The sequence below is a fragment of the Xyrauchen texanus genome, chromosome 25 (genome assembly GCF_025860055.1).
Source record: "Xyrauchen texanus isolate HMW12.3.18 chromosome 25, RBS_HiC_50CHRs, whole genome shotgun sequence".
Taxonomy (NCBI): Eukaryota; Metazoa; Chordata; class Actinopteri; order Cypriniformes; family Catostomidae; genus Xyrauchen; species Xyrauchen texanus.
Window position 1 is genome coordinate 23,167,111 of NC_068300.1, and position 26,608 is coordinate 23,193,718.

General features: G+C 42.3%; 1 protein-coding gene across 3 annotated transcripts in view; it reads left to right on the plus strand.

The window, feature by feature from the left end:
• The window catches only part of phc2a (polyhomeotic homolog 2a (Drosophila)), a 73,815-nt gene that overhangs the window by 20,636 nt on the left and 26,571 nt on the right, over positions 1-26,608 (plus strand). For all 3 annotated transcript variants that reach the window (XM_052092156.1, XM_052092155.1, XM_052092154.1), the window contains 6 exons: positions 1,387-1,616; positions 7,334-7,477; positions 14,161-14,238; positions 15,686-15,847; positions 17,623-17,775; positions 23,237-23,549. In XM_052092156.1, the coding sequence (XP_051948116.1) occupies positions 1,452-1,616; positions 7,334-7,477; positions 14,161-14,238; positions 15,686-15,847; positions 17,623-17,775; positions 23,237-23,549 (1,015 nt within the window). In that variant the 5' untranslated portion in view covers positions 1,387-1,451. The remainder of the gene's footprint in view (positions 1-1,386; positions 1,617-7,333; positions 7,478-14,160; positions 14,239-15,685; positions 15,848-17,622; positions 17,776-23,236; positions 23,550-26,608) is intronic.

Consider the following 26,608-nt stretch of genomic DNA (forward strand, 5'->3'; position numbering starts at 1 on the left):
AGATGTTTTTACTGTAAAACAAGGCAAAAACACAAACATAAAATTGTTTTTTTCTTTAACATTTTTCCAACAAAAAGATAATCATTCTGTCATTCATATAGAACGTATCTGGCTTACTTAACTGGCTTGTTACATGTTTGACTGACTATAAATATGCCAGTCAACATCTGAAGTGTGGTGCTGTCAAATACCTTCCACGTACACAAAAGCAGTTCACCTGAGTGGAAATGTAAGCATTAATCTTACTTTTTAGTATTTGCTATTGTGATATAGAGCCTGTTGATATGTCTGCTATGGTCTCAGAGATCCCCAAACAGATCAAAGCTCAGGGCTGCCTCTGGTGCTGATGTCAGGTCTGTGTTATGTTGTTTCAATCCCTCTACACATTTGCTCAGATCTACTTGAGCTGGTGTGGGCATGTGGACCATAAATTAGCCAAGGTCTGCAATTCTGTAAGGCGTCGCAGTTTAGCAAGAACCACAAAAGCTCGAGCAAACTAACAGTGTAGCTGCCACATATAATGAGAATTTCAAAGAAAAGAGTATATTTAAGGTTAAATATGGCACTTAATCATGCCAGTTGGGACTTAATGAGAATAGATTAGCATGTAGTGTATGTCTGATGCATTATGTTTATCACAGCAATCCACTAAATTACATTGGAAAGGTGATAGGCTGTGATTAAGACTACTCTAGTTTCTCTTCAGGATAGTGGAGAGCTGGTTATCTGCAAGTCATCTGTGTGGATCCGTTTGTATCATTTGGAGTACTTTGAGATTGGGGTTATGGAGGAAACACAGAAGGAAATTAACACCCTCTCTGAGGTTTATGGTACACTTTCATAGGACATGATCCAAAAGATACTTTTCACAAATTAGGGTAAACAAACAAAAGTCATTCTTATTGGTTAGATTATGTGGAAATAGATCTTTGATGTAACAAAGCAGGCTACCTCTTCTTCAGGGTTGGTTGTTAATCAGGTCAGATTTCCTTGCTTCCTCTGAAATACACAAGAGGCTCATTGAAAAATTCTCAAATCATGCTAGGATAACATGGATTATCAGGTTTTGTACAAACTTCGGGAGTCCATGCCAGCTCGAGTGCATGCAACAATAAAGTTGTTATTATGATAATATAATTTGCAATGCCAATGTTGTATTAAATGGGAAAACAAACCAAACCTGAAGCATTTTCACTAGTTGTCTCAGACATTTGGACCCAATTGTATGCACAAATACACATACATGAGTACACACACATACACCCAACACAAGAGATGTATTTATGTGCATGTATTACTACCCTAAAACATGATAGAGAACCTCTTCACAATGACACACGTCTTAAAGACAAACTCTTTCACCTATATTTATGTTCTCTGTTTCAGCTGGATGGGAGTGTGAAGGATCGACGTTAGCCTTGGATCAGGCACAAGCAGTTGGAGGCCATCCCATGGAGAAGGAGCAAGACAGCGTGGCCTTCAGTGCCAGTGTCACCATCCCCAGCACCACCTCAGCCTCCACTGGCAGCAACACCATATCAAGTTGCTCTAACAGACAGCAGGCTGTACCTCAGATATCAGTGTACGGAGGAATCACAGACAGACAGACCGTTCAGGTAGAGTCCTATTTAAGCAGTTTATTAAAGACATTCATCTCTTTTACATTGCCAGTTTACTGTTTTTATTATCACAATAGCAAAAGGGACAGGTTCATCCTTATAATGGCAGGGCTATTGCCAGAGCATCACTATGCCCCATAAAATTGCATGATCCTGTAGTGCCATCTACAGACCATTTTCTTTAATCAATCAACAGGAAGATCATCATTAATGTGGTGTGGTTTCTTTAGTCACATGTGTATTTAGAGTTCTTTATTATGTAACACGGGCATTTATTAACAAACAAAAGGGTTCATACGGTTATGGAAACACTGATATATCACAGAATTTTGATTTCTAAGCCTGGTAAAGTCATGTAAAATAATAAAAATATTTTTAAAATGTCATGGAAAGTTCTGTATACATTTTTGTAGTTATGATCAGGTCTAAAATATTTCATTATATCAGTGATTTTTAAAAGTAATTGCATTTTTTTTATATATTTTGTTAAGATTTCATGTTTTTTGCACACAGTTTTCCTTGGTAAATTACTTAACTTCATGACATCATATTGAATAAAGAGTAGAGTAAATCTAACGTAAACATTTCAGTTTATACAGCAAGTTATACTTAAAATTCTGATTTGATGGTTTTTAAAATATCTAACATTTAAATGCACATTATACAAATATTTCACATTTTGGACTTAAATTTAAAACAAATGCATGCTGTGTAGTTTGTGAGACAAAATCATTTTGCATTATTGGTTTAAGAAGCAAGAAATAGAGCCGCTCACACAAATTTTAACACTTTGTGCACAAGACACGATAAGGGTGTTAATATAACAAATCATTTTTGGACCACGAACAGGTACTGAGTAGAAAATGAACTTTAGACTTCACAAAACAACAAGTTACCAAATGTGACAACAATTAAAACAGTTTAAATATAACTGGCAAACAGTGTAACCAAGCAAGCTTTTTCTTTACTCAAGACCAGTGCCTACTAGGGACACCAGCTTAAAAAAGTCCAATTGAATTATTTTATTTACCAATAAAATGTTCTCAAATCAGCAAATTATGAAAATTTTATTTAATACTAGGATTGATATTTTAGGACACATTGTAAAGATATAAAACAATTATAAATAACACTTATAAGCAAGCTTGTTAATTTCTACATGTTTGAATTGAGTACAAATGCAGAGTTTACATTATATTTTCAAGTTCACGCTTGAACTAACTAACTGTAGAAAGTACTTAATCTTTTCTGTTATATTTACTTGACCACAAAATCTTTTTTTTTTCCAGTGAGTAATAACAAACACATGGTAAAGGAATGACAATTTGTTTATCAAAAGGTGTGAAAAGCCTATAATAGTTTTAGTGCAATATAAATATATCTATGCATAGATATCCTTAAAGATATCCTTGATAGTCCAGATTTTCATTCTGTATACACTGGTGGCCAAACTTTTGGAAAAATTTACAGATTTTGCTATTATGGAAAGACATTGGTACTTTTATTCACCAAAGTGGCATTCAACTGATCACAATGTATAGTCAGGACATTAATAACGTGAAAATTTGCTATTACAATTTGAAAAAAATTTCAGAACTACTTCAAAGATTTCTCATCAAAAAAATCCTCCATGTGCAGCAATGACAGCTTTGCAGATCCTTGGCATTCTAGCTGTCAGTTTGTCCAGACACTCAGGTGACATTTCACCCCACACTTCCTGTAGCAGTTGCCATAGATGTGGCTGTCTTGTCGGGCACTTCTCATGTACCTTACAGTCTAGTTGATCACATAAAAGCTCAACAGAGTTAAGATCCATAACACTCTTTTCCAATTATCTGTTGTCCAATGTCTGTGTTTCTTTGCCCACTCTAACTTTTTTGTTTTTCTGTTTCAAAAGTGGCTTTTCTTTGCAATTCTTCCCATAAGGCCTGCACAGCTGGGTCTTCTCTTTACTGTTGTACATAAAACTGGTTTTGAGCAGGAAGACTGTAGTGCACACCTTTGTATGAAATCTAAATTTTTTGGGCAATTTCAAGCATTATATAGCCTTCATTCACCAAAACAATGTGATTGACTGATGAGTTTCTAGAGAAAGCAGTTTCTTTTTTTGCCATTTTTGACCTAATATTGACCCTTAAGACATGCCAGTCTATTGCATACTTTGGCAACTCAAAAACAAACACAAAGACCATGTTAAGCTTCATTTAACGAACCAAATAGCTTTCAGCTGTGTTTGATATAATAGCAAGTGATTTTCTAGTACAAAATTAGCAATTTAGCATGAATACTCAAGGATAAGGTGTTGGGGGACCTAGGTAGCTCAGCGAGTATTGATGCTGACTACCACCCCTGGAGTTGTGAGTATGAATCCAGGATGTGCTGAGTGACTTCGGCCAGGTCTCCTAAGCAACCAAATTGGCCCAGTTTCTAGGGGGGGGTAGAGTCACATGGGGTAACCTCCTCATGGTCATGATTAGTGGTTCTCGCTCTCAGTGTGGTGCGTGGTAAGTTGTGCATGAATCGTGGAGGGTAGCATGAGCCTCCACAGGCGGAGTCTCCACGGTGTCATGCACAACGAGCCACATGATAAGATGCACGGATTGACTGTCTCTGAAACGGAGGCAACTGAGACATGTTCTCTGCCACCTGGATTCAGGTGAGTAACCGGGCCACCACGAAGACCAACTAAGTAGTGGGAATTGGGCATTCCCACTACTAAGGTGGATAAAAAACAAGGAAAAAGGATAAGGTGTTGGAGTGATGGCTGCTGGAAATGGAGCCTGTCTAGATTTGTTCAAAATAAAAAAAAAAATTAAATAGTGATGGTGCTGTTTTTTACGTCAGTAATGTCCTGACTATAATTTGTGATCTGTTGAATGACTCTTTGGTGAATTAAAGTACTAATTTCCTTCCAAAACAGCATTCTACACTCACCTAAAGGATTATTAGGAACACCTGTTCAGTTTCTCATTAATGCAATTATCTAATCAACCAATCACATGGCAGTTGCTTCAATGCATTTAGGGGTGTGGTCCTGGTCAAGACAATCTCCTGAACTCCAAACTGAATGTCAGACTGGGAAAGAAAGGTGATTTAAGCAATTATGAGCGTGGCATGGTTGTTGGTGCCAGACGGGCCGGTCTGAGTATTTCACAATCTGCTCAGTTACTGGGATTTTCACACACAACCATTTCTAGGGTTTACAAAGAATGGTGTGAAAAGGGGAAAAACATCCAGTATGCGGCAGTCCTGTGGGCGAAAATGCCTTGTTGATGCTAGAGGTCAGAGGAGAATGGGCCGACTGATTCAAGCTGATAGAAGAGCAACTTTGCCTGAAATAACCACTCGTTACAACCGAGGTATGCAGCAAAGCATTTGTGAAGCCACAACACGCACAACCTTGAGGCGGATGGGCTACAACAGCAGAAGACCCCACCGGGTACCACTCATCTCCACTACAAATAGGAAAAAGAGGCTACAATTTGCAAGAGCTCACTAAAATTGGACAGTTGAAGACTGGAAAAATGTTGCCTGGTCTGATGAGTCTCGATTTCTGTTGAGACATTCAGATGGTAGAGTCAGAATTTGGCGTAAACAGAATGAGAACATGGATCCATCATGCCTTGTTGTGCAGGCTGGTGGTGGTGGTGTAATGGTGTGGGGGATATTTTCTTGGCACACTTTAGGCCCATTAGTGCCAATTGGGCATCGTTTAAATGCCACGGCCAACCTGAGCATTGTTTCTGACCATGTCCATTCCTTTATGGCCACCATGTACCCATCCTCTGATGGCTACTTCCAGCAGGATAATGCACCATGTCACAAAGCTCGAATCATTTCAAATTGGTTTCTTGAACATGACAATGAGTTCACTGTACTAAAATGGCCCCCACAGTCACCAGATCTCAACCCAATAGAGCATCTTTGGGATGTGGTGGAACGGGAGCTTTGTGCCCTGGATGTGCATCCCACAAATCTCCATCAACTGCAAGATGCTATCCTATCAATATGGGCCAACATTTCTAAAGAATGCTTTCAGCACCTTGTGGAATCAATGCCACGTATAATTAAGGCAGTTCTGAAGGCGAAAGGGGGTCAAACACAGTATTAGTATGGTGTTCCTAATAATCCTTTAGGTGAGTGTACATCACTACATTATTCCAAACTTTTGGCCACCAGTGTAAATCAGAGAGTGTGCCCACAGCTGATCAACAGCAGTGATTGGCTGTGATGTCAGCTGCATTTGAATGATACATGGGGTAGGTAGAGTAAGAGTGAACAGATGGTCAGAATAGATTTTACACTCTGAACCAGAGCGTCAGAACACAGCTGGATTTATTCTGAAAATCTCAAAATCTGGTCAGAGGGTTAACACAATCGCATTTTGGATGTAGGTAATACCTTTTGATAAAAGTGTTTTTAGTTTTATTTAAATTTGAATTTGGTTTATAGCTTTATTTCTTTGATATTATTATTCTTTTGTTTTCTTTTTAAGAATAAGTGTTCGCAATTATCATGTTATTAGTGTTTATTTCCTAATTAATGGGAGTTCACCCAAAACATTTTAATTCTCTCATCATGTACTAACCCTCAACTTTCATTCTTCTGCAAAACAGAAGATTTAAAAAATATATATATCTCAGCTCTCAGAAATGCAAGTGAATGGTAGCCAGAACTTTGAAGGTCCAAAAAACATATAAAGGCAGCATAAAAGTAATTCATAAGACTCCATTGGTTAAATCCATATCTTCAGAAGTGAAATGATAGGTGAGGGTGAGAAAAATCTAAATATTTAAGTCCTTTTTTTTTTACTATAAATCTCCGCTTTCACATCCACATTCTTCTTTTGATTTTGACAATTTGCATTCTTTATGCATATTGCCACCTACTAGGCAGGGAGGAGAATTTATTTATTAATCTAACATAATGCCAATAACTGAGGTGAATTTTCATTTAACAAGAAGTTGTCAGTCCAAGGATTGCACTGAGGACATTGTGTACAGAACATGTTAGGTGGGATATTTCAACTCTTACAGGAATTTAAGGGAATGTAGTCATGCTGTCACTGTGTTGGCTGCTTTGATGGACCACATGCTATATCATGACTCGGGCATGCAGTCATGCTGGAGTGACCCCAGTGACCCTGTGTGTTTATACAGGTGACTGTCCTGTCCTTCTGCATTGCACATTATGTGCTGGATTTTTTATGGATGTAAAAACAGAGGCAGGAGTGAGAAGGTACAATAAGAAGTGATGCACTCTTGCATCTCTGTGATTGTCAAAATAAACTGGTTTTGCTTCAGGACACAGATTGGCAATACACATTTTTATCATGCAAAAGTAAACAATAATGTCCTTTAAATCAAACATTGACATATTGATAATGTAGTCCCAACAATATGCAAAGCTATTAACATGACATAGGTTTGATTTTAGAAAAGGAAAATGTATAATTTTGTAAATGCATACAGCAGAAAGTGTGATTTACAGCCTTTGAAATCATCGATAAAAGCTACAACATTTCCCCTCTCTTCTTGAAGGTGATAAGCCTATTTATTTTGCTATCCTAATCCTAATTATGCATGATTATATGGTTAGTTGCACTTTATTATTTTCATTTAGCATTGTTTTTTCCCTGCTGTCCCTGACCTTTTCCAAACAGAGCTGCAAAAACAATGAATCTGTTCTCTTTTTCGCTGTGTCTTCTCGCTCAGGTGATGCAGCAGGCGTTAAACAGGCAGCCCAGCTCAGCAGCGGCTCAGTACCTGCAGCAAATGTATGCAGCCCAACAACAACACCTCATGCTCCAGACAGCAGCTTTACAGCAACAGCACCTCAGTCTGGCCGCAGTACAGCAGGTGGGCATTTTTTTTGTGTGTGTGTTTTTGTGATTTACTACAAATTACAAATTTTATACAGTTTGAGTCAAAAGTCCAATTGAAAAATGTGCATTAGTATTTGCTATCAACATACAAAGGCACGTGCTTACAAATGCTTGCTTGAGCTCAGGGGCAGATTTAGGCATGGGCGACATGGGTTTCTGCCCAGGGCGGTATTTTGCTGGTGCCAGCGCAAGGTGCCCCCAAAAGTGGGCACCCTTAAGTCCACCAGCCTTCTCATCTCCAACCTGAAGGGGGTTTCACCCAGGGTGCCAAACAAGCTAGAACCTTGAGTTTAAAGGCTTAGCAAAATGCTGGTACCTGATATCCTCAAGTTGTTCTCCGCAAACAAGTACCACTCTGATCTGACTAACACACCTAATTCTTGTCTTAATATTTGCTCGGCTCAGACAAGCGTTTTCATGTTATTCATGCTTTTGTCTTTTTAGTTAGTCAGTCTTATCCTTAAGGAGCTTAATTCTGTCAGATGATAGAAATACTTTATACTCTGCCTCACTGAACTCACTCAATATGCTAATCAAACGCATAGATAATGCACAAGCATGTTATTAAACAGAGTTAAATAAAAAAAAAACAATACTATGTGAAAAAGAAATAATACGATTATGCAAATCATCATATTACGTGAAAGCATATAAGGTCGGATAAAAACCACACAAATGCTTCATTAATCAGTAACCCTGGCACAGAGTCATTCCTCTCTCGTGACAAGTATTGATGTGTGATCCTTTGCAATGGCCAGAGGCATGTTTTCAACCATTTAAACAAAATCCACTCTTGGCAGAGTCACATCCTAGGGATATTTGAGAAAGCCAAGGGGAACAATAATTTGTTAAGATCAAAGAAGTGATTTGCTTTGAATTATTAACTTGTCAAATACTACTTCAGCTATTTGTACTTACTTTTGAGACTGCACTGAATAGATGTACAGTAGTGCATTGTTCTGCACAAATAATTTATTAAGAAATAGTTAGCTTTCAATGACTCACGATAAATGTAAATATTTCTAGTTATACTCCGCTCAAAAATATTTCTGTATCTAGAAATTGCTAGAAAATGTTTAATCAAAAATCTTAATCCAGTAATCATGAACAACTGGAAACGTTGGTCAAAATGTGTGAGAATCCTGATGACCTTTTTCTGTTTTTAGAGGTGTAACAAGTTCAAAGGAATGAGGAAGCAGGAAATGGTGATTCCAACTCAGGGATATCACTTTTATTTACAAAATAATGTGTTTGCTTCAATGCGTAACACTAAAGCTTCATAAACTTAAATTCTCAAAATGGTATCGGCCAACACACACAAACAGCTTGTCAGCTGGGCTCTCTCTCTCCCACACAGTCTGAGGACTGGCCCTTTTATTTCCCCCATCTCTCACTGTGAACACAGAAACAAGCAATTACCAGCAACCCTTACCACTTACTCTCTTTCTAGATGAAAACTCGACCATGCCGATCAGTCAGTGGGCTGGTGACGTCTGAATAATTAGGCATACACCTTCGATAAAAGCAAGCCAGCCCCAGGAACTGTCTCGCCTCCTTTTTGGTCTTGGGTCTCGGGCAGGTCATAATCGCCACGTTTTTTTCAATTTGGGGCCACACCTGCCCAGATACCATACCTTCACCTGCCCAACTGCAAACTTCTTCGGATTTGCCATGAGCCCCGCTCGTCGCAGCGACCTCAGAACAGCCCCAGATGCTGCATGTGCCGCTGCCAATCATTACTGTAAATAACGATATCATCCACATAGGCAGCGGCATATGCAGTGTGAGTTCTGATGACTCTGTCCATAAAATGCTGAAACATAGCCGGTGCCCCAAACAATCCAAACGGAAGGGTCACAAATCGGTGTAACTGAAACGGTGTGGACAAGGCTGTTTTTTTCATGGGACATTGGTGTTAAGGGGATCTGCCAATAACCCGTTTTTAAATCCAGTGTCGAATAAAAGTGAGCCATGCCCAACCGATAAAGCAGTTTGTCAATATAAGGCATTGGATATGCATCAAATTTGGACAACGCATTGACTTTCCTATAACCCACACAGAACCGGACAGAACCAACGCTTTTAGGCACCAGAAGCACCGGGCTAGCCCAATCGCTGTGGGATTCTTCTATTACCCCCATATCGATTCCTGTGCTTCCTGTTTCTTGTGTTTGGGTAGGCGGTAGGTGCGACTACGTACCACTCCCCCTGGGGCTGTCTCGATGTGGTGTTTTATGAGATTAGTGCAGCCAGGGAGAGGTGAGAACACATCAGAAAAATCCTTTTGCAACCTGGCAACCTTCGTACGTTGTGACAGCGAGAGGTGGTGTTCACTAGGGACCGGGGTGAACTGATTGACTTTTAGATTCACGACTGGTCCGAGCTCCTCCTTCTCTGGAACGTCCAGCGCTAAGGATACAAGGACCACCTCGCTCAAGGGTTTTAGTAGACTGAGGTGGTAAATCTGATTTGCTCCACCCCTATCCATATGCGCTACCTCATAGTCGATTTCCCAAATTCGCCGTGTGACCTCAAAAGGCCCTTGCCACTTCACAAGTCATTTTGAGCTCGATATCGGCAGTAATACAAGTACTTTATCTACATGTGCAAACTCTCATAGCCAAGCTTCCCTGTTATACAGCCAGGACTGACATGCTTGCGCCTTTAGCAGATTCTCTAGTGATAGTCACCCCAGTGTGTGGAGTTTTGCTCTCAGGTCAAGAACATATTGAATTTAATTTTTGCTCTGTGAAGGTCCCTCTTCCCAATTTTACTTCATGACTTCTAACACACCACAGGGCTTATGTCTATTTATTAATGAAAATGGGGAAAAACCTGTGGAGGCTTGCTGGACCTCTCGCACTGCAAATAACAGGGTTTCGATCCACTTATCTGAGCATCTTCATGCACAAACTTCCAATTCATATTCTTTAAAGGGGTCATATAATGCCATTTTTGTACAAGTTAATATGAATCTTTAGGGTCTAAATGAAAACTTTGTAATATACTTTTATTAAAAATTCTCAGTAGTATTTTAAGAAAACACTAATTTTACCTGCTCAGAAACAGCTCTGTTTTCAGCACGCCGTTTCAGTGCATATGACTTTAAATGATAATGAGCTTTGGTCACCCCGCCCCTCCGTTAGGGTTAGCGATTTGCAAAGATTAATATAAAGGTTAATAAAGCGTTACACTTACTTCTTCTGGAGGTGCAGAGGGAATATAAATAGTTGGTACCGAATCTTTTTCAGCAGCAGCTTCTTAGCAAAACCAGCTTTATACTGACCCTCGTTTATAAAGCAGTCTGGTGAAAAATGATTCGCGCAAACATGAACGCATTGACGTTGCTCGTGGGGAATATTCCCATCGTAAACAAAACTCAGCCACTGCGTCTTCAGCGGTTCAGATTTAGGAACATCAAAATGACTGCTGTGTTCGTTATTACACCGAAGAACAGAAAACCACAATCGCTTAGGCGCCATTCTGCTCCAGTGTATCAACAATGATGACGGACTATGATTGACAGCTCGCTCACGAGCGAGGGCGGGTCTGTGTTGAAACTGCTGTCAATCAACAATCCTGGGAGGGGCGTCCGACCGTGTGACGGCTCGATTTGAGGCAGGGGAAATATATAAGGAGATTAAAACAAAAACACTGGATGGATTTTTATCATAATAGGATGGTTGTGTACAGGCACAGCCAACACACATTTCAGTACAATCAACTTGAAAAAGTGCATGTACCATTATATGACCCCTTTAAGGTCTTATTAAGTCATTCGACCAACCCAGCCATTTGTGGATGGTACACGCTTGTCAGACTCTATTTAAAACCCAATCATTCTTACAGCTTGTATAGTTTACCTGACATAAAATCAGTGCCATGATCAGTGAGGATTTCTTTCAGAATCCCCACTCAGGTGATATTTCTGAAGTGTGCCTCCATTACACTATGTGCTGAGATGCTGCGCAGAGGCACTGCTTCTAGATATTGTGTTGTGTAATCCACCAGGACTAATGCAAAACGATGCCCACATGATGTCCATTGTAATGGCTCGATGAGGTCCATGCCAATTCATTCGAATGGGACCTCGATCCATGAAAGGGGGTGCTATGGCACTTTAGGGGTGACCGGCGGATTCAACAGCTGACATTCACGGCATGCTGCATACCATTGGCGAACATCCCTGTGAATGCCTGGCCAATAGAAATAGACCATGAGACAGCTTAGTGTATTCCCTGTCCCAAGTGACCTGCCATCAGATTTTAATGAGCCTCCTGGAATAACATTTCCCGACGGCTCTTTGGTACCAACAACTGGGTTGTATTTTCATTTGTCAGAGCATCCTGCGTCACTCTATACAACTGCTCTTTATAATTGAAAAATATGGATATGCGAGATACCCAGCTGATATGCGTGATACCCAGCTGAAGACATTGATCATCAATCAATATAACTTGGTCAAATGCATGCTTCAGGGATTCGTCTCGCGACTGCTCTAAAGGGAAATCCTCTATTGGGAATTCCCTTAAGGGCGAGGGGAGGATGACACCTCTCCTTCCCCAGCATCAGCCTGACATGTAGCAGATGCAGATGCAGATGGCCCAGGCCACACCTCCCCAGCCAGCACTTTGCCCATCTCAAACTGACTCGCTTTCTTACAGGACCCATCCACACACAACCCCTTCAATTATAATCAAAAAGCCGGCCTAGTAGTTCCCAAAATTTGTGGATGGGTGAGGCGAAGACTAACCACCGCCTCTACATTATGCTTTATTATTATTGTAACAGTCACTATGGGATAAACCTGAATATCCCCATGCACACACCTCACCCTCACCCAATTATTTGCATCCAATGCCACGTTTTGAACCAAGCATTGATGAATGGAGGTTTGATTAGAACCTGAATACACCAAGGGTTGGTATGTACTTGACACCAATCTGTGTCTAGTACGTCACTGCTCGATCAGTGGCAGTCTCTGGAGTGTTGGGGACCCGGATCAAGGCCCCCACCTCCATTACTGGGCACAGATCTCGGACATGACCCGGCTCCCCACAACTCCAGCCGACAGTGGGTTCCTTCACCTGGGATGAAAAGTGGAGAGAGACAGGGTTTGGTGGTACAGGGAACCTCCAAGACCAGGGAGCTGATTTCAAGGGATTGTTCCCCCATTTACAGGGGAACGGAACAGGGCGGAAGGGAGGAGTGGGGGAGAGAGAGCTGGGGATGAGATAACAGGGGGAGAAATGGCTTGAGGCACACCAGCCTATGCATACGCCGCAAGATGATCTTCCACCAGCTGGACAGCTTCGTCTAGTGATGCTGGCCTGTGGCACCGGACCCACTCGGACATCCTCTTCGGCAGCCAGGAGACAAACTACTCCAGCACCACCAAGTTGTTCACATCATCCAAGTCGCTTTTCTCCCAAGCCAGCATCCACTGCCAGGAGGGGTCACAGAGCTGCTTAGCAAAGGCAAACGGGCGGCCGACCTCACTCAGCATCAAGCAGCGGAAGCGATGGCAGTGTTCTTCTAGGCTGCAGCTGACCCATAGCAGGATGGACTTCTTCAATATCTCATAGTCCAGGAGGTCGGTGACCAGAAGTTTTCATGCCACAATCTGGGCTAGCCCGGTCAGCAGTTGCAGAAGATGTACCACTGATTGCTCCTGCGGCCATCTCGGGGCTTTGGCCGTGTGCTCAAAGAGCTCGAGGTAGGCCTCCGGATCATCTTGAGGGCCCATCTTTGTGAGCAACATATGAGGGCTCCCTCCTGCTGGGGAAAGGGTGATGGCTGCTCCCTCCTAGGGTACGAGGCTCCACAGCACTCCTGCCGATCATCCTCCTGGGCCCGCAGGAGTACCTCGAAACCTTGCTGCTGCTCCGTGCGTAAGTAAATGAGGGCCTGGTGTTGGGCCTGGTGGATGCTGGCCAGGGACCTGAAGACACTCTCCAGCAGCGATGACTCCATGGCACTGTATCCTCTTCCTAATTTTCCCGGATTTCGGCACCAATTCAAAGGAAAGAGGAAGCGGGAGAAGGGGATTCCAACTTAGGAATGTCACTTTATTTACAAAATAATGCATTTGCTTCAATGCGCAATGCTAAAGCTTCATAAAATTAAATTCTCAAAAAGGCATCAGCCAACACACACAAACATCTTGTCAACTGGGCTCTCTCTCCCACACACTCTGAGGACTGGCCTTTTATTTAACACATCTCTCACTGTGAACACAGAGACGAGCAATTTCCAGCAATTCATCTCAGGTGAGAACCTTTACTGCTTACTCTCTTTCCAGAGGCATGCTCCACCATGCTCTCGCCTCCACAAGAGATTAAAGACAATTTAAGCCACAGAATGGAAATGCCTTTTTGGGGCACTTTAGAGTTTATTGTACTGTGTTTTTGTAGTGTGGTTTTGACTATGCTGTGGAAAAAAGAGATCTGTTTCCTGCCTCTCTCTCTCTCTCGTGTGTGTGTGTGTGTGTGTGTGTGTGTGTGTGTGTGTGTGTGTGTGTGTGTGTTTTCATCTCTTTTCTGGTGTAGAGTTCTTTTGTTGTTGATTAATGAGTGTTGGGTTTGACTTGTGACCTATCTCTGTCTTTCCCTTTTCTACCATCTCTCTCTCTCTCTGGCATTCCCTCACTCGCCACAGGCTAGTATAGTGGCAGGAAGACAACGCTGCAATCAGAATGGCACTACATCCCAGCAAACTGTGGCCTCACAAACCACTGTAAGTATAATTATATCTGACATTGATATCTCACTAAACAGGTTTCCAGTGACATAAGAAATGGCAGTAGGTGTTACTTACAGTATTACTTTAACTTTTTACGCACATTTTATCAGACAATTATTGCAATATTGGCTCCTTTACTGTACTTTAAAGTCAACATGAAATCAAAATTGACCCTATTTACCTTAACACGTGTTTCTGTTCTTATTGTGAAGGATTCATCAATGCATGCGATTCCAAATGACAAAATATTATCTTTGAATTTTTTTTATAAAATCCAATAGCTCTTTTGAAACAACTTTCCTTTTCAGCTAACATCACTTTGGCAGCGTCGACTGTCGGGTAATATAAACCAACAGCCAAAAATCTGTTTTGGCATTGTATTAAAAAACTTGGCACCAGGTCTGGCACCATTCTGACATGGAACGTCCACTTTTCACAGTCTTATAAATTACTTATTTTTTTCTTGTGGAAAATACTGTTTTACTTAAATATATCACATTACAGTTAAATTTTGACTCATGTTGACTTTCATTTTGAATTAATTAATTCTAAATGAGGGCGTTCTTTGGCAGACCAAGTTTTTGTTAAGATTAAATACAATATGATTTATTGATTCACAACAGAACCTTAAAAAAGTAAAAACCATGTGTTAAGATCAGTGTTGGGTGTAAATCAATTAAAAAGTAATTAGTTACTGTAATATAATTACTTTTTAGTCAAAAAAGCAGTGTAATGAATTACAGTTTAAATTCTTACAATCAGATTTCAGTTACTGACTTTCAATTAAATTAATTACTTTTAAGTACATTTACATTTAAATTTATGCATTTGGCAGATGCTTTTATCCAAAGCGACTTACAGTGCACTTATTACAGGGACAATCCCCCCGGAGCAACCTGGAATTAAGTGCCTTGCTCAAGGACACAATGGTGGTGGCTGTGGGGATCGAACCGACAACCTTCTGCTTAACAGTTTAGTGCTTTAGCCCACTACGCCACCACCACTCCAAGTACATTATAGGGTTATGCTTATTTCTAATATATTATTTATGTAGAATACAAGAATTATGGCCCTGTAATGAGTCTTTTGCCGTATTTCCACTATCGGGCAAAATGAGGGCATGCTAATACATGCCAGGGCCAGTTGTGCTCCACTGTCACCTCTGGGACTTCGTCATATCTCCCCTGGGTTTTCTCGGGGCCAATGGCCAATACCCTTTGGCCCGCTGATTACCCTTGTGCCAAACAAGGCCAACTGGGGATTGAGGTAGGGTCAATGTCAAAGGCAGAGTTTCGCTGAACTTGCCAGGTTGTGTATCAAATGCACAGCGGTACAGTTTCAGGAAAAATGTAAACATTGCGGGTACAGTACAAATCTGTTAAAACGCACAATGGACAAATTCTTATACAAATGTGTTTTCTACTTTTTTATGTTTAAACAGATAAACCTGGCAACATCACCAGCAGCAGCTCATTTGATCAGTCGAGCCCATAGCGGGGGCTCTGTTCCTGTCTGCATTGCCCAACAGGCCGTTCTGCTGGGAAACTCCTCCACACCCACTCTCACCGCTAGCCAAGCACAAATGTATTTACGAGCTCAGATGGTAAGACCTCAAACAAACCAGCACACACACTAGCTATCTAATGAGGTTATACAATAGACTTCTATTGTTTTTATAAAGCTTTATATAGTAACTACAGACTAACAATCCAAAACCCTAACAAAGTACTTTTTAGAATAAAAGCAAATTATTAATTTATGAAATGTATGGATTTATAAGTTATGGAAAATTATTTATTACAAATTTTTCTAAATTAAGATGTCCCCATACACAAACAGGGACAAGCACAGACATTTTGGGGGGCAGGGGCTCAAGTGGAAAAAAGGGCACTTCTCATGATAATTTTTTAAAACAAAACAAAAAATATAAACTAAACGTTATATATATTAACACAACTCTGACTTCCTTAACAATTTATTTTAATTTCCTCACACTCACGCAATTATTTCATACTCAACAGATTTCTACAAAATAATCAGTTCTCACAGAGACCATGGTCATCTTTAGTATTCACTAGGTTTATCACAAGAGCATGCAACCGCAAAGGAAACTATGCCACAATGTGCATGTTTTCTATGCTACTAATTTCAAGTATATATTTAGAATAAATGACTGCACCAAGAAGAGGGACATAGTTTCACTAATAATTATTTTATTAATTACTAATTATTTTGCACAAGGCAATAAATTGTTTTAAGTCTTTTGGTGTTATTGGAATACACCATATGCTTTATGGGTGATATGCTTTAGTTATTTTGTTTATCCTATTCACCTGCAGTGCCTTGTAAAATGTATGCAAATTAGCGTATTTTAATTAGTTAATGCCTAATTTGCATATAAATGTGGCGATTGTGATGATGTTATTAGACACAAATTTTACTGTATTCACCTGTAGTTTCTACATTAAGTACAGTACATTAGCCTGTATGGCCATGATATATTGCCTTAGCTAAACTTTAGCTAATTTATTACATTAGTTAGTAGCTCATAAGTCATGCATGTTAGCAAGTCACAGGTTAACTATATTTGGCATTTGGCTTTTGGCTAATTAGCTGTAAAGTCGAGGCACTAATAACTTAGTCTTTTGTTCATCACCACTCTACTCCACACAAGCCAAGAAAAACACAACTGGGATAGGAGCTGGGAGGGGCTGCTGCCTGCCTGTCTGTCTGTCTGATGTGCCGATGTATGCTGCACTGCTGCGCGGAGATGTGGAGGGAGGGAGGGAGGGAGGGAGGGAGAGAGGGCATCGGAACTCAACAAAGTCTCATCTCCCGACCTGATATTTTGATATTTTATTCAGTAAATATATTTATTTGACAGGGAAGCTGTGCACAAACAGGAATATATATATATATATATATATATATATATATATATTCATTTATTTAAAAAAACAAAAAGCACCCCAGAATATTTGAAATACACGTTTATTTCACAATGGCCTGCTTTACTTCACCTGGATTTTAATTCACATTTGATATTTTACATCTTTTGGATTTGTCTGTGGTTTTTGTGGCTCAGTTGCAGCAAAATGTTTTCACTGGCAACTTCTATTTCTCTAATACAGTTTTTGGCTTTGGAACTGATTATGAGGAAATTAACTTTTTGAGGTTTGCCAGAATTTAAAATGCAGGCCAATCAAGCTGTTCCCTTCAGCTGTATACAGCTGTAACAGCGGAAATGTCTCTGATTGTCTCTCTCTGATTAGTGCAGTATCAAGTATAACTACATCATATTTGCCAAAGGCTCTTAATAATAGCTCCTCTGTGGGTCATACATTCAGGTAAAGCAACCATTTTTGGTGTGATTTTCAGGCACAACAATCTAATCTTGTGCAAGTAGCTAGGAGCCTAGGACGAGCTGTTCCTTTGTCCCCCCAGCTCATCTTCACCCCAGCTGCCACAGTCACAGCAGTCCAAGCAGACACCTCTGCACTGTCAATCAACACAATGCCCACCAGTGGACAAGTAAGCCTGACCTTCACCTGCCTGACCTACATCTGACAACCCTGTTGTAAAGACCAACATCTCTGGTCATTAGTATATGTTGTATTTTGGATGCTGGTGTAATTTTTAACAAGCTTAACATCTAGGTTACTGTTGTAACCCCTATTCCCTAAGTGTCGATTGTAGTGACACTAGTGGTCTCTCTTGAAAGCCTCGGATGCCTCTGAACTTGAGAAAAGGCCAATGAAAAATTGGCGAACAGAATTTGTATGCCCGGACATACAGGTATAAAGGTGGGTGCAATAAGGCTGTTCTTTCAGGATTTGCATTGAGGAGCCAAGAATAATGTTCGGCCGTTACAGCGGTTGGTACAGTGCTGTGGCAAGAGGGACACAACGTCTCGTTCCCTCCATCAGGGAACCTAGACGTTCCCCTTCTGTCACTCACTCAACGTTGTGTCAATTGTAGTGACACTAGGGGTCCCTATCCAAGAACACCATGACACTAAACTGTGTTATGTGAACTACTGATGCAGGTGGAAGCAAGCTGTTGCTGGCCAAAGGAGCAGACCGCATCAGTGTTAGATGCGGATGGGGCCATCTAACGCTATAACACACATCTGGGAAGTTGTTCTTTTCCACTTCTATTATTTCAGGGGGAAAGGACCCCGCGGAGACCACATCCTGCCCAGGCTCGGGAGGTCAAATGCGTTGCATGGGCTTACAAGCCACACATGGAAGTGGTGCGGTGGTAGGTCCTGCCTGGTGAGGGAGGAGCTCTACAAACACAGCGACCGGGGCAGAGGGAACTGCCCAAGGGAGACGTGGGTCCGCCGACAGGGGCACCGTACCGTGGAAAATATGACACAGGGGGATACCTTTATAACCGACACCTGTGGAGCAACTATTCCAGTACAGAGTAATTAGTACCCGTTGTGGGTCTGGTCGGGAATTCCTCCACCAAATTCACGAGCCAGAGGGCTAGGGAGGAAGGACATACAGGGAGCGTGAGTTTGTGGGTTCGCCTGGGAGTAAGAGTGCACGTGTTCGCCTCAGTTGAGGGGAAAGGCGCTATGCGCAAGCGGTACACCCGGTCAGCTGTTCCGTATTACCGTGCTCTACATGCTCGAACCTGACAAAACACGGGATGAGACCGACTCAACCCGGAGGTTATAGAATCTCGCAAATGTATTGGGTGTTGCCCAGCCCGCCACTCTGCAGATGTCTGCTAGAGAGATGCTGTTGGTCAGTGCCCACGAGGATGCCACACTCCTCGTAAAGTGTGCTCGAACCCGCAAGGGGGCGGGCACGGCCTGAGTCTGATGCAGTGGCATCGATGACCCAGTGGGCAAGCCTCTGTTTAGAGACAGCGTTCCCTATCTGCTGTCCGTCAAAGCAAACAAAGCGCTGCTCAGTATGTCTAAAGCTCCGTGTGTAGTCCAAATAGGTGTGCAAAGCACATACCGGACACAGCAATGATAAGGCTGGGTTTGCCTCCTCCCGGGTCAGTGCTTGCAGGTTCACTACCTGGTCCCTTAAGGGGGTCGTAGGAACCTAGGGCACATAGCCCTGTCGGGGTATTAGGATGACATGAGCATCTGCCAGATTGAATTCCAGGCAAGTGTCGCTGACAGAGAACGCTTGCAGGTCCCTAACCCTCATGATGGAAGCGAGCGCAATCAGGAGGGCCGTCTTCAGGGAGAGGGCTTTTAGTTCAACTGACTCTAGCGGCACTAAGTGGGCTCTCTGAAGGCCCGCAAGGACCACAGAGAGATCCCATGAGGGGAACAGGCATGGCCTGGGAGGATTCAACATCCGGGCACCTCTAAGGAAACTGATGATCAGGTCGTGCTTCCCTAAGGACTTACCATCCACTGCGTTGTGGTGAGCCAATATAGCAGCTACATACACCTTGGGTGTAGGGGACAGCCGCCCCTCCATCCTCTCCTGCAGGAATGAGAGCACTAACACGATTGTGCACCTCTGAGGGTGTTCTGATCGGGAAGAGCTCCAGTTTGCGAACAGACGCTACTTTAGGACGTAAAGCTGCCTGGTATAGGGAGCTCTGGCTTGGTTGATCATGTCTACGACAGCTGGTGGTAGGCCACATAGATCTTCCACGTCCCGTCCAAGAGCCAGACGTGGAGGTTCCAGAGGTCTGGGCGTGGATGCCAGAGGGTGCCCGTCCCTGAGAAAGAAGGTCCTTCCTCAGGGGAATACACCAGGGCTGTCGCGAGGAGCATAATATCCGAGAGCTAAGTCAGAGTTTGCCAATAAGGAGCCACTAAAATTACTGGTTCCTCATCCTCTCTGACCTTGCACAGCCCTGACCTGTGTGCCAGCACATCTGTCCCGAAGGGAGCCTCCGACAGGGAGTACCAGAGCGGGCAGTGGGAGTTTTGCTGGGAAGCAAAGAGGTCTACCTGTGCTTCGCCATATTGGTCCCAAATCAGCTGGACAACCTGAGGGTGAAGCCTCCAATCTCCACTGAGCATGGCCTGTCACGACAGCGTGTTCGCTCCCATGTTGAGGCTGCCTGGGATATGAGTGGCATGCAGCGACCTGTTTAGTGACCTGCTGACTCCAAAGGAGGAGATGGCAGGCAAGTTGTTACATATGTCAAGAGCGCACGCCACCTTGGAGATTTATGTATGCTACCGTCGCAGTGCTGTCTGAATGGATCAAGAGGTGCTTACCACGAATCAGTGGGAGAAACCTCCGCAGGGCAAGAAGTACAGCCAGCAACTCTAGGCAGTTGATGTGCCAACTTAGGCGTGGTCCTGTCCAGGAACCGGTGGCTGCGTGCCTGTTGCACACGGTGCCCCAACCCAGTTTGGAGGCATCTGTGGTGAGCATGACACATCTGGACACCTGCTGTAGGGGGACTCCTGTCTGCAGAAAACAGAGGTCTGTCCAAGAGTTGAATAACTGACGGCAGGAAGGGGTGATGATCTCACAGTATGTGCCATGTTGCCAAGCCCATGTCGGGACTCGAGTCTGAAGCCAGTGATGGAGCAGTCTCTTATGCATCAACTCGAGCGGCGTGACTGCCGCTGAGGATGCCATATGCCCCAGGAGCCTCTGGAACTTCTTTAGAGGGGCTGCAGTGCCTAATATGAATGAAGTGAGGCAATTCAGCACCGACTGCATGCGCTCATTTGTGAGGCACGCTGTCATTGAGACTGAGTCTAACTCCGTGCCGAGAAAAGAAAAGCTCTGAACCGGGGAGAGCTTGCTCTTTTCCCAGTTGACCTGAAGCCTTAAACGGCTGAGGTGCCTGAGCACCTGGTCCCTGTGGGCACACAGTAACTCTCAAGGGTGAGCTAGAATCAGCCAGTCATCGAGGTAATTGAGTATGCGGATGCCCACTTTCCTTAGCGGGGCAAGGGCTGCCTCTGCGACTTTCGTGAAGACACAAGGGGATGGGACAAGCTGAAGGGAAGAACCTTGTACTTATATGCCTGGCCCTCGAACGCAAACCGTAGGAAGGGTCTGTGTCGAGGCAAGCTCGAGACGTTCTGCGTGAGCATCTTGAACGTGAGTTTGTGTAAGGCCTGGTTGAGAACTCAGAGGTTCAATATTGGCCGCATCCCACCGCCTTTTGGGTACGAGAAAGTAAGGGCTGTAGAAACCCTTCTTCATCTCGGCTGAAGGGACAGGCTCTATCCTTGTGTAAAAGAGTTGCGATTTCTGTCTGCAGGGTGTTGGCGTTCTCGCCGTGCACCGAAGTGAAGCGGATGCCTCTGAAACGGCACAGGCACCTGGCGAATTGTATCGCGTAGCCGTGTCGGATGGTCCTGGCCAGCCAGCATGACGAGTTGGCAGAGCGAAAGCCATGCGTCCAAGCACTGCGCAAGGAGCAGGACCGCATTTGACGTACCTGGTTGGGCTTCGCAGCAGGGGGAGCTGGTAGTATCACGTCTGGAGGCAAGGTTGCGTCCGAGGCATTTGTGCTGAGGAATGGCTCAAAGTACTTACCTTGCTCTGCGTACCCGGCACGGGGCGGGTTGGTGACTGAGGAGGAGGTCCTATGGAGACGTCCTCTGGACTCGTCAGAACTGGCCGGCCAGGGGTCTGTATGTGATACAGTCGTGGGCATGGAGCCGAAGGGTCCGCGTCCAAGGTGCCGTGACTGTAAGTGTTTGGTGCCGGGCCGCCACGAGAACGGCGTGTGTGTGCACCGGCTAGGTGACCCAAGCAATGGGGAAATCGCTCTTTTATTGACAGTGTGGGTACTAAAGTGTAAAAGGGTGTGCGGCAAAGGAAAAAAAGGAAACCAAGAATTTTCAGTGAGAACAAGAGTCATCCACAAATGCTGCCTCAGTGTGACCATCAGAAGCGGAGTGATATCTGCCGCATCCAGGAACTACACAAATGCGGAAAGGCGTCTTTAAAAAGACTGTGACAACCGCCAAAGGAAGGGACGGAAACAGGCGTCAGCTTAAGGGGTAAGCTTTTTATTTCTCTATTAAATATACACAATATCGGTGTTGTAGGTTTTTTCCTTGGACGGGTTGTCGGGCCTCTCATGCTCCGTCGCTGCTGCCCTTTTATGCCGCTCTCCTCATGTTACTGAAATTAGACACAGGTGTTAGTCATCATTTTAGCTCAGGTGTGAGCGCCCTTACCGCTTTTCTCTCCCGGACGGGCGCTTGACCACGCCCCCGCTGCCACAAAGACGTTCAGCGCCAATGTGTATTGCTCTTTTAGAGAAAATACTCTTTTAGAAGCCGCTGATAATGCGCCTTAAGATCAAACAGCAAAGATTTGCAGAGGTAAGTGGAACAGTAGTGAAACGTCAGCTTGCTGAACACACAACCACTTGGCTCTGAAGAAAAAATCTGAATGAACAGCCATATTGTGCCCTCCTTTATAGGGAGGGGCATGCAAATTCTGTTCGCCAATTTTAAATTGGCCTTTTCTCAAGTTCAGAGGCAACCGAGGCTCTCAAGAGAGACACCTAGTGTCACTACAATCAACACAACGTCGAGTGAGTGACAGTAGGGGAACATGCAACACCAGAAACACAATACTGGTTGACCAACTTCATCAGCCATATTTTGGCTTTACTGAACCACTAGCCAGACCAGCACTAACCATCCTAGACCAGCATGACAATTCCTACTGCTCTAAGTTGGTCTTAAAACTAAAATAAACAATTTTACATTGTAGGTTTTATTGTTTAAACAAGTATTTACATTTTGCAAGTTTGCAAGTTTTTAGAGTCTAGAGTCTGAGAGAAATTTCAAAATGATCTCAATTGCTTCCACTGTCACATTTTTTTTAGAACTTTTTTCAAACAAGTTGCTTTATTTTGAGCTTGGCATCTGTCAAAAAGAACTAGCTAGTGTAGGAGTAATTTCTTATAATTTGGGGATCAAGGCACAGCACTTGAATAGATACAATTCAAAGATTTTACTCATCAACTAACCAATCAGATCACCCATATTTCCCCCTTCATAAAGTCCCTTGTCTCTGCCCAGGTCCAGAACTTGGCCCTCCGCAGCCAGCAGGGGGTTCTAGCTTCCTCCCTCTCTCATACTCAGTTACAGAGTCTGAGTGTGAAACAGTCCACAGGGGCATCAGCGCAACTCGCTGTGAACAGTCAGCCAGTTGCCCGACTGAAGTGTCATGGAGCAGAGCCAAATCCACAGGGAGTTGTAGCAAAGGGCAATCCTGCAGAGACATCCTCTGAGACGGTGAGAATGAATGACAAAACCAGTGAACTCACAACACAGGAGCTAAACATGTGTCCCAGTGTGACCTCAGTGGTGGGCAATCCTCTCATCAGCACAGGTAGGCCCATGAGGATCAACTCATTTTACAATAGTCTAAAATATTAATAAGCCTCAAATATATATATATATATATATATTCCTGATGTCTCAGTTGTCCAGATTTGTACTTTCACTGCCAATATTTTCACAGGCTGCACCACAAAAAAAAAAAAAAAACATACTCTATTTGTGTGTATTTATTTAACACTAGGTTTTCTGTACCAAAAAACAAACAAACGATGGAATAAGTTGATATGTTTATAATTTCCAACACATTCTAACTGATGCTTTCAAGACTATGACTATTCATTTTCAACCTTTGACAAAACCTCATCTAGTCATTTAAGCAACTTCACCTTGGTGACCGAAATGTGCATTAACAATGACTGTTTACATGCACACCAATATGAAGATAGCTACTGTACCAAATGTCAGCTTATTCAAAGAAATCTGACAACACAAGAAAAACACATTTACATGAGACTTAACATCATCCGGCTATTCACTGCTTTTTACATCAAAATATAAGCAGGCATGCACACAAAACTTGTGCATATTGGATAAGCCTGTATGAAAGCTGCTAAAGATGTTTACATGCTCAGAAAATAAATTGGGGAGATGGGCAAAAATCTTCCTGTGTCCCCTGATAAAGGAAATTTAAAGTGGTTATTTGAATTTACATGTTGTTGGCTTGTTAAACATAATCTGCGTGAGATTGTACATGTAAATAATTTTACAGAAATCTGAATGTTTACGTTTGAAATATTGTTTTCCTTACAACAAATACAGATGCCGGTTATTTTTATGTTTAAGTGTTCGGTTAAATAAATTGGTTAACCAATATTCACAACCGATTTTTCATTATATTACACTAAATGATAGACTACAACAATAAAAACATAATAAATACATTATGAATACATGAATAATAATGGCACCATTTATCTGTACCAATATTACAAAATTTAAAATATCTCTAATCTTTAATAAAACACTTTATTAGGAACACCTGGGCCTACTTATTCATGCGATTATCTAATCAGCCAATCATGTGGCAGCAGTGCAATGCATACAATCATGAAGATACGATCATGAAGATTCACGTGCTGTTGCATTATCTGCATTATTCCTTTAGACATAGAATGCAGATGCAAATAACGGATACTTTTAACCATGTGCAATTAATTCTTAGTGAATTCACCCCTTAGAGTTGTTAGTATAAAGGGATGTTCACAAAGTTCCTGCATTCCTTCTGCACTATTTTTTAATTTTTGGTATATGTACTGTACACATACACCAGACAGAAGACTTTGCCCATCACATCTTGTTTTTTTAGCATCTTGCGAGTGACTACATCAGGTTATTAAGCTAAATCTTCATGGATGTACTATATTTAGAGAAGAAAATTCCATGGAAAGACTAACACTTGCAAACCTAAATGGTGTGTGTTTGAATGGCTCTCCTTCCCATTGCCCATGTTTTCTTCATAAAGAATTAATTAGTCAAGAAAAGCACAAAGTCAGGAACATGTAACTCAACAAAGTATTTGGACTTCAACTGGGGAGAATCCTAAGTAGGACCAGGAAATTACCACTGCATATGTTTGGGGAGGGTTGGCACTTCACAGATTATTGTCCAATCAAATGCTCTCTGGAATTAGAATGTCCCACCCCCCTAAACCACCTACAACCAACTAGTAAGTAGTAAATCAATATTTATGGCTGTGATGTAACTAAAGCCTATTGCCTATTAAAAAACAAAGAGACAAGCTATTTGATATGTCAGTGAAAGGGTCAGGAGCTTCTGTTAATGTTCACATCAACCATCAGAATGGGGTAAAATGTGATGAGATTACGACCGTGGCATGATTGTTGGTGCCAGATGGGCTGGTTTGAGTATTTTCTCCTGGGATTTTCATGCACAACAGTCACTAGAGTTTACTCAGAATGGTAACAAAAACAAAAAACATCCAGTGAGTGTCAGTTCTGCAAACAGAACGACTTGTTGATGAGAGAGGTCAACGGAGAATGACCAGACTGGTTCAAGCTGACAGAGAGGCTATAGTGACTCAGATAACCACTCTGTACAATTGTAGTGTGCAGAATAGCATCTCAGAATGCACAACACGTCGAAACTTGAGGTGAATGGGCTACAACAGCAAAAGACCACATCGCGCACTTTATTTGGACCATAATGTTCCTAATAAAGTGCTCAGTGAGTATATATCATGAACAAATGATGTTATGAAAACAAAGCACTGGCCCAAAATGTAAATAAAAATCTTGTTGAAAGTCCCTAAATTTTCTCACATGGGCCCTAGCCACAGGGCCAACATTATTGTTGCATAACTGTCAGAGGGGAGGATCCAGATTGTAAAAATGTAACATTGTGTTCTTGTCTCGCTAATGGAGAAATTAAAGTGCTGGAATGAGAGCTCAAGCGAGGAGGACATCTGGCCTTGAGCATTGCACGGAGGGTCGGGTTGCCGTGGCAGCAGTCTGAAGAAACACACTCTGCGCCAATGTTTCATGATACCACACCTGCTCTCAGTGTATTTGTGGGTGCTGGGATCCTCTGTTTGCTTGCACCCTCTGAAGCCAGGCCTTTTATTGCCTTACTCTGAAATAATATCATTTAACACTAAGACAGATGCACATCCTTATATGAAGTTCAACCACACAATTTCACCCACGTTATTTGTAAAATGAGAGTCTTCAAATTAGCAAGTGGCCCCTGAAGTGATGCAAATCAGGCAAAGATAGCAACAATCATATATCATGCTACTTTGCATTAACATTTGGCTATAGCATTGGATTTTAAAAAGTCATTGTATGGTCATGTTTTTTGGATAAGCAGTTATTAAGATGTCATACTCAAAATAGAAATTTTCATAAGACTCCAAATCAAGTCTCAACTTGTTTGTCATGAGTCCAAAATAAAAGTCAAGACTTTCAAAGCCAGTTAAGTCAAGTCCACTGGTCTTTTTCCAAGTCCAATAAAATTCCTTTTCATTGATTTTTATTTATCTAATAAAAAGGGTATACTTAAATCATTTTATCTTTAATACCATACACTTTT